Below are 13,817 nucleotides of genomic sequence, written 5' to 3' on the forward strand. Positions count from 1 at the left end.
AGGCGGGGGCCCAGCTGGCCAGCTCTGAGCCTGTGGGGCCATTGCATCACGTGCTGTCCCTCCTCCCGCGGCCCCGGACCAGAAGGCTATCAAACCCCCAATGCCAAACCCTTCCTTCTCTCCAGGGCGTTTAAACTCCCAAGCCCATCAAACAGGCATCTTCTCTATCCCGACAGTGGAGAGGCTCCGGTCGGCGTCCTTGCAGTGGAACGGGCTCAAAACTCACAAACCAATGGCTGTGTTGTGGCTGTAATTAGTAGGGTTCAGGCACTCTGCAATATTGCTGGAGATGCCAATTAAATGAACAAATCCTACTAGCAGCACACTCTTGAGAAATAAAATTGAAGTCTGTTACGTTTCTGATAGCGCAGAGAAAGGAGCTATTGTGGAGCTCAGGTGAGCCTGATCCACCGCGGTCCTAAACTGGGGGGGAAACATGCACAGGGGCTCCGAAGTTAGGGCAGCAAAGCACAAGGGCGGCTGAACGAGCCCTTAAATATCTCACCAGGGATGTGACCTGAAAGAGCATGACGTGCCAAGCTCAGCCCCAGCTCTCTCTGCACCTCTGTCTCCAGCTTGTTCCGGTGGGTCCTTCAACATAAGCATCCCCTCATCCCTGGGGAAACAGGCGAGGAAACCCAAAGAGAGCAGTGCCCGATCGGTTTGGAAGGCAGCACGCGGGGAGAGCTCACCACCTGCTGCTCCTCGCTCAGCAGCCTCAGCGCCGGGGAACCCCGCCAGCGTCAGAGCCGCTTGACCAGGCAGAGGCTGTAGGCAGCGTCTTTGCTTCCCACTTGGCTTGCTGGTCAGTTATTTGCCTTTTCATCTAAGAAGCTATCTAGCGCTTGCACAGAGGAAAACCCATGGTCTTTCCCCAGGGATATCGGCTTGCAGCGGGAGAGCTAGCATGACCAAGACCTGTTTAGCTGCCTGCTAGAAGGCCCAATTGAATTGGTGCTAGCCCTGCCTTGCCCGCCGCTGAGCCCACCGATGACGTGTATAGCTGCACCAGAGGTCTCCGGGACCGCTTTTTTCCCCCAAATGATTAAATACACAAGATCTTGTGCGGACTGCTGTTGGTAAAGTGACAGAAGCTTGCCTCTGTGTCTAAATCTTATTCTGGGAAGTCTCTCTTCTCCTTTTGGAGGCATATTCACACTTGCAGCTCAGGCAAGAGAAAAAGGCAGAGACTGTGAGAAAAAAAACCCCTCCTGCCTGCTGCTCCTTATACGCATCCCACGTGGGTACGTGCATCAGGATGGGGGCAACTGCTCAGCTGCTTCAGGATTACTCACATAAGCAGGGAATTACATGAGGTATCCCAAATTAACCTGAGTTGTCAAGCGTATTTGGCGCTTGATATGACGTGATTCACGGACGTGGGCTTGGAGTTGAAACACACCCCTTCCTGAGGTTTTTGTCCACTGGGCTGTTTGGTTTTTTTAATTCCTCTGACTGGCCGGATCCAAACAAACTGCAGAAAGGGAAATACAGACGGGAGCCCGAGGCAGAGGTACCTGCACACATGAGAAAGAGACCGTGTGGCAGGAATTCGCCAGCCTGACACTGGCAGGCAAAGGCGGATGCCCACATCCTCACAGCCTTGCTTGGTCACAGCAGAAAAGATGGGGGGAACCAACCCACCCCCCCAAACTCATGCAGTCCCCGCTTACACCTCATTGAGGCTGGCAGGATGGCGAGCGGAGCTGGCAGCGGCGGGAGGATGGAGGTGGCTCCCCGGCCGCGATCCCAGCGTGTAAGAAGGGAGAGGAAGAGCCACTGCCAAGAAGGGCGGTGTGAAGAAGAGGGTGCATGCCAGTGGGTTATAAGCCATCTGTGTCAGTGCACGCGTAACCTCAGCTGCCCCAGCATGTACCTAGTCCCCGTCTGGCAGGGAATGTGCGCGCTCGCTGCCAGCCCTCCGATTCGGCCACGGCAGGAGCCGCAGGAAAAAGCCCTGCTGCCATATTCCCCTGCACCTGCTTTCTGCCCAGACCTGCTGGAGACAGGGCTGCAGGGAGGGAGGGCAAAATGGCTCCGTGCTCTGTGATGCCCCGGCCAAGCTCCCTGCCGAGCTCAGCAGGGGCCAGCAGGCGAGGAGCCGAAGTCCCTGTGCCTGCAGCGAGCGTGGGAATGAGCCATGGGAAGCCCGGGGAGGCCTGAGCTGGCCAGTCCCCTGCCCAGCATTACGCTATCGCAGCATCTTCTGGGGGGGGGGGTTCTATTTTTCATTTGTCAGCTCTAAAATGCCCTGCGTATTGTGCAAAAATCTGACTTGCTGAGAACCTGCATTTGCAAATGTTGCACATTCACGGTGCTGGCGGGATGTGAGCCGAGAAGAGGGTTGCTGTTGGCTTTTCGGTTACTGCAGGCAGGAACCGGCAACCCTCGGCAAGGTGCACGGATTGCACCTGCCCATGCTACGTGCAGTAGGATTTCCTTTTCCCAGATGGAATCGCAGCAAAACAAATGAAGCAACTGAAGGAAAAGGTGGCTGTGTGCACCTGGGGTATCAGCCCTGCCCAGGGGTATAAAAAAAAGAAGACAGAAGGTAATGAAGTAAAAGGACACCTAGCTTTCCGGTTTTGCAAAGGAGTGGGCAAGCGAAACTAAATGATGTTGGTGCGATGTCTCATTTTCTTCAGAATGAGGGGTTAGCAGAGGTCTTCCCCTCGGAAAGGAACAGGACAAAGAAATGGATCTTTGTCTCTTTAAGATGAGACGAACTGCCACTCTTAGTCATATATCGTTACTGCACCCTAGGGTTATAAAAACATACATCTTCATTTTGAAAGTCTTTTATTACATCCATAAACATCAGATTGCAGCTGACTGTTCCCTGGATGAGAATGTCCTGGTACTCCAAGTGAGTTTTGACAGGGGGAGGGAGTGAAAGTAAGACTGGTTTTTTTTTTTTTTTACTGGAACGGTGTTTATAGGGAACTTGTCAGTCTCTGGCATGCTACAGCCTCTGTTCAGAGCTGAGCAGCACCGAAGTGAGAGGACACAGGTTTCTCTGCTTATTCGCACTGTTGGACTCGGGTACCATCCCAGGTGCTGCATACGGTAAGCTTTCCTCCTGTCTTAAATAGGACGCGGCGTTTGCTTTGTTTCAGCGTTTGGGTTTTCAAATGGGTTTTGTAAGAAAACTGAAAAATGGGTCTCTGTGAAAAGAACTAATCTCTTCATTTGCTCTGCTAGCCACTCCTCTGGGAGTTGGATCACAGCAAAAAAAAAAAAAAAAAAAAAAAGGAGGAATTAGATATGAGAGTTTCAGAGCACAGAGTGCTTGTTCCAGTTTAGACGCATGGGGGTAACAGCCAAATTGTTTTGACCAGAAAAGTGAATGCTCTTGGCAAGTATTTCTGACATCTCTAACACCTGAGGAATTACAAATCCCTTCAACAGGTACAAGAGCTATTATTTAGAAATACGTTGTAAATGCCGGGCTGTATTTCTGTCTGACGTGTTTTGCCTGGGTGATTGCACTCGTGAAGCATCATGCTCCTTCAGGCAAGTGCAAGAAGTAGCTTCAGAAATGCCATCAGGGTGTTTCTACGTAGGGTATAAATGGGTGTTCTGTAATCTGCAGCGTGTATATGACAGCATGCAATGTTTCTGCTCCTTGAGCATGAGAAACCAAGAGTACATCCACATTGCAGGCATGAGAATGACTGCAGCACAGTACAGTTTAAATTAGCTGGTGGGGGAAAGTGGGAGCAATCTTGAAACAGCAGCTCACAGCTCACAGCTCAGCAAAGGTGATCTATGCTGTCTGTGTGCATACAGTGTGGACAGACTGAAAGATGAGAAAACATTGCTATCATACTTCTTCTTCCTTACTAAAGTGTACTGTACCTCAAAATTTAGGGTCTTGTTTTAAGGACTCGTTTGTTTTTCTCTGCGTTAGTGATTGCAGTCCTGTGATGGTCTCAGGAAGGGGCTGGGGCTTCACCTCATGGCTTTCCTGAGCCGGCTGAAGTGCCTGCGAGCGGGAGTTGGCAGTGGGATGCGGGGAGATAGCGGTGTGAGTGCCTCCAGTGCGGCCACTGCCGCAGCAGCTCAGGCAGCGATGGGATCCCCACGGGATCCCTGTGGCGGCTCTGTCCAAGTTACGTTCTGAAGGGAAAAGGGGCTGGGAAACTTGTGCCCTGCTGTGTCCATCCCACAGGAATGGCGAACCTCATTGGTCTGCAAAGACAGTCACTTTGGCATCTCACGTTTGCCTGAAGTTTAGCCTTATGAATTTGCACCAAAAAATTGGTCTCCAGGATAATGTCCCAGTGTAAATCTGAAAGGCAAGCTGGGTTTTTTGTGTTCATAAGTTCCTGTGTTGTTCATGGGCACTCTGGCATGGTGTGCTGATGGTGGAGAGGCAGTCCTTGTGAGCCAGACCTTTCAAAAGCAGACAGCAATTCTGGGTGTCCCACCCAAAAAATGCAAAAGGGGTCTTCTTTCCAGAGAGTGCTGCCTTAAAACAAGCTACCTCTCAGAGACCCAGCACCACCAAAAAAAGCTTCTGAGAATCCTTGACTGTAATCTGCAGGCAGAGGAAGGCAGGTGAGATGAGGAGTCATTCCCAAATGCTGTCACTCTTCAAAGGACCAGAATGACTTTTTGGCTAAATGCATTGTCATCAGAGCTGGAAGTCTGGGGACACCACTTTTCAGGGGGGATGAGGATGTCTTCTTTCCTCTGTCATTTTCTGTTATGTATCCCTCCTATTTTTTTCAGAGAAAGAAGAATTGTTCCAGAATTTATTGGGACAGATTGCCGAGCAGTTCTCGAGGTAAGAAGCTGAACATCATAATTAATTTAAAATGCTATTTCTTTTATCAGCTTGAAGTGAAATTTTCACAAGAGGCAGAGGGGCATTTAAGATCTCTTTCAAATCCCACTTTTCTTGCCAAATTTAGGCCTGGTACACACATGATTTCCTGCTGACAGCAATACAGTGTCTTAAACCAAAAACGATTTTGGCAATTTCCTTTTATCTAAAAAGGAGATCAAGTATTAAATACAAATATTCTTATTGTGCTCCTGCCTTCTTAGGAAGCAAAAGAAATGCTTCTTTGCTGAACAGTCAAGTCATCTGATTTGTCTCATTTTTCCCTTTATCACCCAAAAATGTCTCTCCTCCAAGAGGATTTCTGAACATCTGTAGAGCCATTTAATTTATTCCAGTTGTTTTCAATAAGACAGATCAATCCCACCACAGCTCAGCAAATCACCAGCATAACTCAAAAGGAGGAGGGCTTCAGAGTGTGTGAACACCAAGATGCTGCTGTTAGGCGAAGCATTATCAATTTAACTTTGCTTCCCTAGGGGGTACAGTAACAAGTCACTGAGGAGAGAGGGGGTGATGAAGTGTTGCAGAGCCACAGTACATTCCCAGGGCCATAACAAAATCATTTGTTGTTAATTTTTCTGAAAATTAAACTCGGGTGTATTTTCTGCACGAATTTTAGCATTTCCATGGAAAATTTTCCTTTTTCTTATGGCAACCATCATTGTACTGATCAGTCCTCTGAAAAATGTAGACATTTCTAGCAAAAGTCCTTTGCACCTAGGGTAGGTACGGCAGTAAATGTATAACATTAATACATGAGGGTTTTCTTTTCAGGGTTTTTAAAATCAATGAGCTGAAAACGGAAGTAGCTAATCACTTGGCAATGCTGGAGAAAAAAGTTGAATGTGAGTGTCCCTTTATTCGTATCACAGCGGGAACCGGTGCCTCAGAAGCCCCCCGCCTCGCTGCCCCCGTTGTACCCCCGCTCCATCCCGCTCCGCACAGCCCCTCTGCTTTCTCCAGTCGCTCATAATTTGGCCGGCCTTGAGCCCGAAAGGCCGCAGGCCAGCCCGGCGTGAGGCGTGGGGAAGGCGGGAGCCTGTGGTGGCACCGGCCGGCGGGGCGAGGCCGGGGAGGGACGCCTGGCTTCCCAGGCATCCGAGGCGCCCCGGCAGGCTCCCCTTTGAGGGGCCATCAAGCCCCCAGCCGAGCTGTGGGCCCGGGGCCACATCCTCCTGCTACCACGTCCCCGTGGCAGAGGGTCTCCGCCGCCCACCTCCCTGTCCCCAACCTCCAAACCCCCTGGCCTGCCCTCCCGCATCCCCTCGTGCCCCAACCCCATCCCCGTCACCTCCCCTGCACCCAGCAGTGGCCCCCCCATGCCTCTGCACGGGCACTCTCTGCAAAACACAGCCCCCCTAACACACCCGGGCCCTAGTGCTCCCCGCTGCATTTTCTAACTAATTAAAGGAGGGTGCAGCAGCTGCCTTCCTTCTACTTGAAGTCAGATATTTGCACAGGTCAAACACGGTGTCTTGCGGAGAGACTTTCTGCTTTCAGAAATGCGTTTACTGCGTATTAAGCAGTCGGGTCGATCCTCACTGCTGACCGAGGCGCAGCGCCAGCGCTGAGACCTGACTGTATTTCTGCTAAGTGTCATGTCGCGCACCTCCCTTTGCCGGGAAAGGGCCCGAAACGGGGTGAGGCCCTTTCCCCGCAGCACGCATGCATGCAACACGTGCAGCACAAATACAGCGTGAACGCTGAAACGTCCATGAACGGGTGGCATAGCAAGTGCTCAAGTACAGCCAGAGGGTACACCTCGTTGTCCTGCGAGGCAGTAATTTCTGGGCTGCAAACACGGGGGTTCACCCCTTGCTGGCCATATTGCCTGGCAGACTACTAGGAAGCATCAATTTCCTTGCTTGTTCAGTGTGTTAACAGTAACACAACCGCATTCAGTTACCGTGCAACAACCAAGTTAAGTTCATCTGGTCAAAGAGCTCCTTTTCTGGTTTTGGTTTTTTATTTTTTTTAACCCCCATGCAGCATCTGACGTTATATTTCAGTATATTATGCAGAAGAGACCCCAGAAAGGCAGAGAAGGGGTATGAATAAGGTACTGTCGCACAGCACAGTTTTGACACCAAAGGCCACGTCCTCGCTGATACACAGCATTTAAGTCAGGAGCGGGCAGAGTCTTCCCCGGCATCACAGCTGCAGCAAGCACTTTCTCACTAGAGCTGACTGGAAAAAGAAAAAAAAGTTTCTGGTTCATGGAAGAAGTTGTTTTCTTGACATTTCCCCTGACCAGAAGCCACCTTGACCCTGCAGCTGCTCCGTGAGACTGATGCCTTTGTCAGCAGGGAGAGGAGAAAATGTCCTTATGCAAAGAGCAGCTGTGGGGGAGCCTCTCCCAGAGGCCACCCCAGCCGCAGGCTCCCGGCGCGGTGGGCAACGTCCATGGAGGGGCGGCCGCCTGCGTCCTGCCTACCCCCGGCACAGGCCTCTGCAAGGAGCCGGGGTAGCAATCCCTCCCAGTCTGCTTGGCTACAGTTTACCCGCGGCTCCACTGATTTATTCTTTTGTCCAAAAGAAAAAAAAAAAAGAAAGGGAAAAAAAGAAGAAAAATTAGCTCAGTCACTCCGCATTTTCTGTGAAACTTCTGGCCAACTCCAGTCCTCAGGGCTAAGTGCCATGGACTAGAGCAAATGAGGCAAGCGTTCCTGTGGGTCTTCCTATCCCCTTGGCAGCCCAGGCAAGCAACTACCCCAGCCAGCTAGGGGCTGCTTTCGGCTCTCCCCGATGACCCCCTGGGACCCCCGGCTGCACCCTGCACACACGCTGCCTTTCAGCACTGGCAGCCCGCGGCAGCGGAGGCAGATAACAACGACTTGCATGCCTCTGTCAGCGGGGAAGGGTTGTGCGTTTGCACTCTCCGGCAATTTATTGCTGGTTTAGGGAAGGCAGCACACCCAGAGCTGCCGTGCTGTGCAGGTGAACTGAATTTGCTGCTCCCCAGATGAGGCTTCTTTCTGTAAGTGGGTCTCGCCGCTGATGGAAATAGCAGCAGATGTAGCAATCTGCTGCCATTCTGCCTGAGCGCTCACGATCCCATCTCCGGCAGCCTCAGCCTGTGGGAAGGAGCTCCCTGGGTTGCCTGTCTATAAGTGCACCCATCTGCTCGAAATTGGACTTCCAGAATTTGCAACAGAGCCAAATCCGCATCATTTTGAAATAATCCCAGGCTTTCATGTTTAAAAAGCAAAAGTGTGAGGCGAAAGGAATGTCCAACCTCCCTACTCGAGCTGGGCTCCCAGAAGTTGCTTTAAGAGCCGTGTTTCAGTGCTGGATTCAGCCCAAGGATTTCTGTAGACAGCACAGGGTCTTTTCAGAAGGTATTTCTTGCTGCAGAATAATATAATGGGCCCTTAATCAGTGCACATGACAAGGCCATTTACCACTTGTGAGCCAAATGTGAAAAGAATTGTGCTTTTGTTTTGCCTTTTCTCCTACCTCGTTCGGAGATCCCTTTTCCATCACTTTCACATGTGATGTCCAGGATTTCTTCCCCAGAGGGGATGTGTGTGTGGGGATAAGTGCTCATGACAGCACTACATCTGCACCTCACATAAAATGTTCTCAGTGTCCTTCCTGTTACTGTCTAGAAACCACATCACAGAGATGTGTTTTCAAGGAGCCAAATCTTTTAACTGATTTTTAGATCCCATCTAAAGCTTGTGACTTCCCCTTGGAAAATGCATGCACGCAGGGCAAGCACTGGGAATGCTTTGTCCTGTGGCTTGACTTACTCTGCTCCAGTGTTCACGCAGCAGCCCACACATGAATGAGGAAGCTGGCAAAAACCCTTTACAATTTGTAAGCATCTCACATCTACTTTAAGAAAATAATTATGTAAATTCTCTGCTCCCCTGGAGAGGTTTTGGAAGAAAACTGAAGAGATGCAATACGAAAAAATGCTCAGGGCTGCCATTTTGCACCATAACTCCTCTTCTCTCTGCAGTTGCCTGCCCCACTACCCTGCTGGTCTGATAACTCTGCTTTGCTCCTACTGCTTCAAATAGGCACTGGCCACCATTTAGGCAGCTTGGCAAGTGGGCTACCCACGAAAGTCTCCTGGATGAATGCACCGAGGTGGTGCATAGCAGTGCAGGGCATGCACGTCAGCTGCAGCTGATCATTGGCAGTTGAACTGAGTACCCAAAAAAGTGCAGCCAGATATCCAGAATGAAGATATTAAATAAGCAGGACAGGGTCTTGCCTGTATCATCACATTATGATCACCCAAAGAAATTGCTTGTAACAATGCTAGACAAAAGAATATTAATCTGGAAATGGGATTTTTAAGTGGAGGGTGTCCCTGTAATCAAGCGTAAATCAAAACCTTTTCCCTTTCCTCTCCTAATATGTGGCATTTTTGACTCAGTTCATACACCTCTGTGTTTTTCCCCTTTCCCAGTTCCAACAGCAATCTTTGCTGATACTAGCATAAAGAAAACAAAACTGAGGTCTCTGCTTATCTACAGAGTTGTGCCCTTCCAAGGCAGTTTTTTATCACTTACATGCTACCCTCCAGATAAGTGTGATTTTGACTATTATTTTCTAAGAAAGTGAATGAATACTGATTGTATGATTGCACATTCCCTTGAGTTCCCTGAACCACAGCTTGTCCGTGCAAACAATGAGTTCAGTAAACAAATGAGCTGTGAAATGATTGCATATGAATGACATGTACTTAATAAATGGCGCTGCATTATGTCCTTGAGCATGCTGATAGTTCAACGAGAGGGAATGAAAAGGGAGAATATTCTCATACATGCACTGAGTTAGGTTCTCACGGCTATGTGGAATGAAGTGCATTGCTGCATAAACAGGGTATCAAACTTTTTGCCTTGTGGCTCTCATAATTACATACAGAAGGGTAACATAGGATTTTTTGTGCTGCATGCAGAAATAACCTTTGATTACAAAATTGATTGGCAAAAAGTGACAGCTCTTCAATACTTAAAAAAAAAAATGAAATCAATCATTAGAGCAAAACTTTTCAACATTTCTCTCTCTCCTGCATTCTCACTTTGGTTTCTCTGTATCTAGCAATGCCTCTCAGAGCTCCTTAATGCTCTGCATGAACTTTCAAATTAAAACCTTTTATCCTAATGGGAATTCTAATCCTACGGGGACATGTTTGCCTAGCTGCGCTTATCATCCCATCACGGGAGGGGTTTTTTTTTTTCTCAGGATTTCCTTTGATTCGTATTCTACAGCAGAGAAGTGAAGGCATCGCAGCTGACTGCTGCTAACAATCGTGGAAAAGCTGAGACGTTATAGCTGTTCTGTGAATGAAAATACTGTAGCTATTATCTAAAATTGGCAGTAGACAATTCCTATGGGTTTTCAAGATATATCGCTTTGGCGGCACCTGCATATGTGAGAACCAGGGCAGACCGTAACCGCTTGCTGGCTCACTGGATAACCGAACTGTTAAAGCCCTTTGAAATTTTGCACAATTGGGAAACGAGATCCTTTGACTTTCACCATGGTAACACCCCTGTTGTTTTCCTTTGTTGACAGTGGAAGGCCTGAAAGTAGTGGAGATTGAGAAATGCAAGAGCGACATTAAAAAGATGAGGGAGGAAATGGCAGCAAGAAGCAGCAGGTAAGTTCTGCTTTGGACCTAACCAAGGAAATAAGCATCTGGTTTCAAACCCTAATGCAACGTTTCCGCAGAATTGAGTTACCTTCTGGGCTTAGAAGTAAAGGAGCAAGGAAACCAATAACCATTAAAGACAGTGGCTCTAATTTAACATTTGAAGATCTATTAGCCATTCATCTGTTAAAACAGCTCAGGCTGCGGGAACAGAGAAAAAGATCTTGCAACTGAGCGTTATTTTTCACCATACAGAATGGGAATTCTTCATCCAGATTTACTAGGAGAGGGGGAAAGGGAAAAGAACTTCTGCAAAGTGTGGTGTTTGGTTGGGAACCAGCTAACGCTCGAATCAGCTCCAATATATTCTGGGAAAATGCCAAATAAACATGTGGCAGCTCTTCTAGTTATGATCTCATGCTATTATAAAACATCCATTTCAATTTCAACAAGAAATTGGGAATTTACTAATTCAAGGGCTCACTGTGATTGTGAAGCTTGGTTTCGCTGTAATTAAAACAACAGCAGAAAAAATTGCATTTTGTACGGTATGCGGTCTCAGCTGGAAAGTCTGCCCCCTGTGCCACTGAAATACCCCATTAGGACAAACAAATCATCACTGTGAGATTATGAATACTTCTGGGAAGGTTGCTGAAGAGGGATATACTGCATTGCTCAAAGTGTGGGTGAAGGGGAAATGTAACTCATCAAATGTAACTATCTCAACAGCCTCTCTCTTTTTCTTCATTTGGGGTCAAATTCTCTGACCTTTAATCAAAGCTATTTCCTATTGAGGGCAATGGGAGACTTGCTAAAAGAATTAGGCTTTATAATCACTCACTTTTATAAGTTTTGCTATCCAGATATGTCAGGAGGCATGGTGTTAATACATTCCTGTTAAGTCTAAGGCCAAATTCAGCTGTCATACTAGCATAATTGCAGAGCAACATTATTAACCTCAGATCTGCTCCAGATTTATACCAGTAGGATGGATGCAGTTTGCCCTGGGGCTTGCATAATTTCTTGTTCAGGTGTGTGAGGAATTCTCATTAGAAAAATCAGAGCTCGAATTGGCAGCAAACGCAAAAACACGTACGCTGATTTGTGCCGGCTGTGATGTGAATAACGTGTGTGCCTGTGCATGTGTCTTTACTTTTCTTCAACTGTTGTGGGGAGATGGGAGAGCTGCATTTACAAGCGCAGTGACGCACAGGTAGATAGGGAATTAGAACAAAAAAAAGAAGTTATGGCAACCCAGTTGCCGCCACACACATCAGGAAGTACGAGACTGTCCCAGCAGCAGCCATGACTCATTCCTGTCCCAGACCTTGTCACCTGGCAATCTATATTTTGTAGTATAAACAGCAATCTGTTAACAAGAAAAATAGGAATGGGGAGTGTTGCATCTGCCCAGTGCAGCCAGCTCCAGCTGAGGTGCAGTCTTTGCTGAGGGCTTCTAGTGGGATATGACAGCCACCAAAAGCCAGAGACCGGCACGGAGTGTGATGCTGGAAAGCTGTGCTAAAAATGGGTGCAGTGCTCAGCGGCAGGTAGTGCTGGGCACAGACACCCAAGCTAGATCGCTCTGAGCTTGCACTGCATAGCTGCTTTAGCTGAAGCAGGAGCCTAACTCACTCTGCTCGGCATCACTTCGTGCTGTATCCATGTGGCAGCCACCTGTCACAGCTCTTCTTGGTTGCCTTGAGATGGGTCTTCCTCCTCCCTGCTGCACAAAACCTCCTCCTCTTTGCACAAAATTCTGCCCATGGTCATCTGTACCCTAAGGGCTTGGGTCTCAAATCAGCAGCTAGATGTGGCCAGGTTCAGCGTATAACCAGGGGTAGCTACAAGTCACCTGTTTTTGTTGTAAGAGTGAGGAGAGGATGCTCCTTGGTGGCTGGCCATTAAGAGGGACCCCATCGGGAGCTGCTAGGAATAAGCTGTAGTTCCCTATTCCCGAGAGACCACGGCTCCACAGGAGCCATGCCACTAGCCCACGGTGACCCCAGCCTTGGGGTGCTTCACCCCAGAGAGGCTGAGCAAGCTTTCTCCCATTGGCGTGAGGTATGTGCATGCTGGTGGGGGGGACAGAGGCATCCCAGGGCAAATAATAGAAATGGTTTTGCTCCTATTTAGACTTGTCATCCCTTGTGCAATGGCATTTGCTAGGTAATGTGTTACAGCTGCAATGAGAGATCACATCTAAATTTAATTAATGTATATAAGTATGTGTGAGTGCGTGTATTCCTTCAATAATATCACAGTGTATGCAGCTGTTTTCTTGTACGTTTACATATTCTTGCATTTGCTGTTACATTAAAAACAACAGAGTAAGGATGAACAGCTAAGCTTATAGAGTAATCACACACAGTGAATTGTGCATCTCCTCTCTTCAGAGGAGGAAAGCAGCCCCACTTGCATCCCCTCAAATTGCTTTTTTTTGCTAGTCTGCTTTTTGTGCTCACCACAGATACTAATAACATTATAGTGTCATTTAAAATCATGATCATTTGCAGATACAGTTATACATTTGTAAAGGCCTGATGCATCCTGGCTCTGGTGTGTTCCCCAGTATGATAGGATGAAGGCTTCAATGTCTTACTACAGCTGGGAATTACAGATAGTTGGCTGACCCTCAGCTAACCCTGGCAGCCAGTTGCAATTAGGGCAAGGAATGCCCCAATCTCACTATTTTTATCCTACTAATACCCCTCACAGTGGTGTTTTGAGGAAACAGCTTTAGAAACGATTAAGACAGCTTTCCACCAACTGAGAATCTCCTTAAGCAGGGCAGGGAAAGGCAGCTGGTTGAAGCCAGCTGACCACTATGAACTATAAGATGACGTAACTTTTGCAGGATTCAGACAACACCATCAGAAATGATAGCAGACATCAATGTTAAGAGGAGGAAAGAGCCGGACCAATTCCCAACAGAGAAGCACTAAAAGAGACACAATACAGAATATGTGAAATAATTTTAAAAGGGACAAATGAAGTTTATGGAATACTTTGCTTGGCTTCTTTGGGGGGTTTCTTTTAGCTTCATTTGTCAGGAGGCTTTAAAAATGAGAAAGGACAATCCAAACATTAGGACTACAGGGATCAAAGCAAAATGCAAGCAGATCAACATCGCATAAGAGTTATTAAAGTCCATGTGACCAACTACTTGGGAAACACACGTTGAATTAAAGTATCACAATTGCCATGGGTGATACCACAGCGCTCTTAGTTTTATTGCGTCCCCCGTGGCTGTAAGGCAAGAAACTGCTCTTGCACTGCAACGCAGCAACCTAGATGTTCTGCAAAGGTTGAAAGGCTGGCGTCATGGTCCTCTGCTCAGATGGGATAGCATCAGCTTGG

General features: G+C 48.0%; 1 protein-coding gene across 1 annotated transcript in view; it reads left to right on the forward strand.

The window, feature by feature from the left end:
- The window catches only part of PDE9A (phosphodiesterase 9A), a 51,478-nt gene that overhangs the window by 20,334 nt on the left and 17,327 nt on the right, over positions 1-13,817 (forward strand). Inside the window, exons 5-7 of the mRNA XM_075714217.1 lie at positions 4,735-4,789; positions 5,624-5,694; positions 10,382-10,466. Of these exons, the coding sequence (XP_075570332.1) occupies positions 4,735-4,789; positions 5,624-5,694; positions 10,382-10,466 (211 nt within the window). The remainder of the gene's footprint in view (positions 1-4,734; positions 4,790-5,623; positions 5,695-10,381; positions 10,467-13,817) is intronic.

This window comes from Pelecanus crispus, chromosome 1 (assembly GCF_030463565.1).
Source record: "Pelecanus crispus isolate bPelCri1 chromosome 1, bPelCri1.pri, whole genome shotgun sequence".
Classification (NCBI taxonomy): domain Eukaryota; kingdom Metazoa; phylum Chordata; class Aves; order Pelecaniformes; family Pelecanidae; genus Pelecanus; species Pelecanus crispus.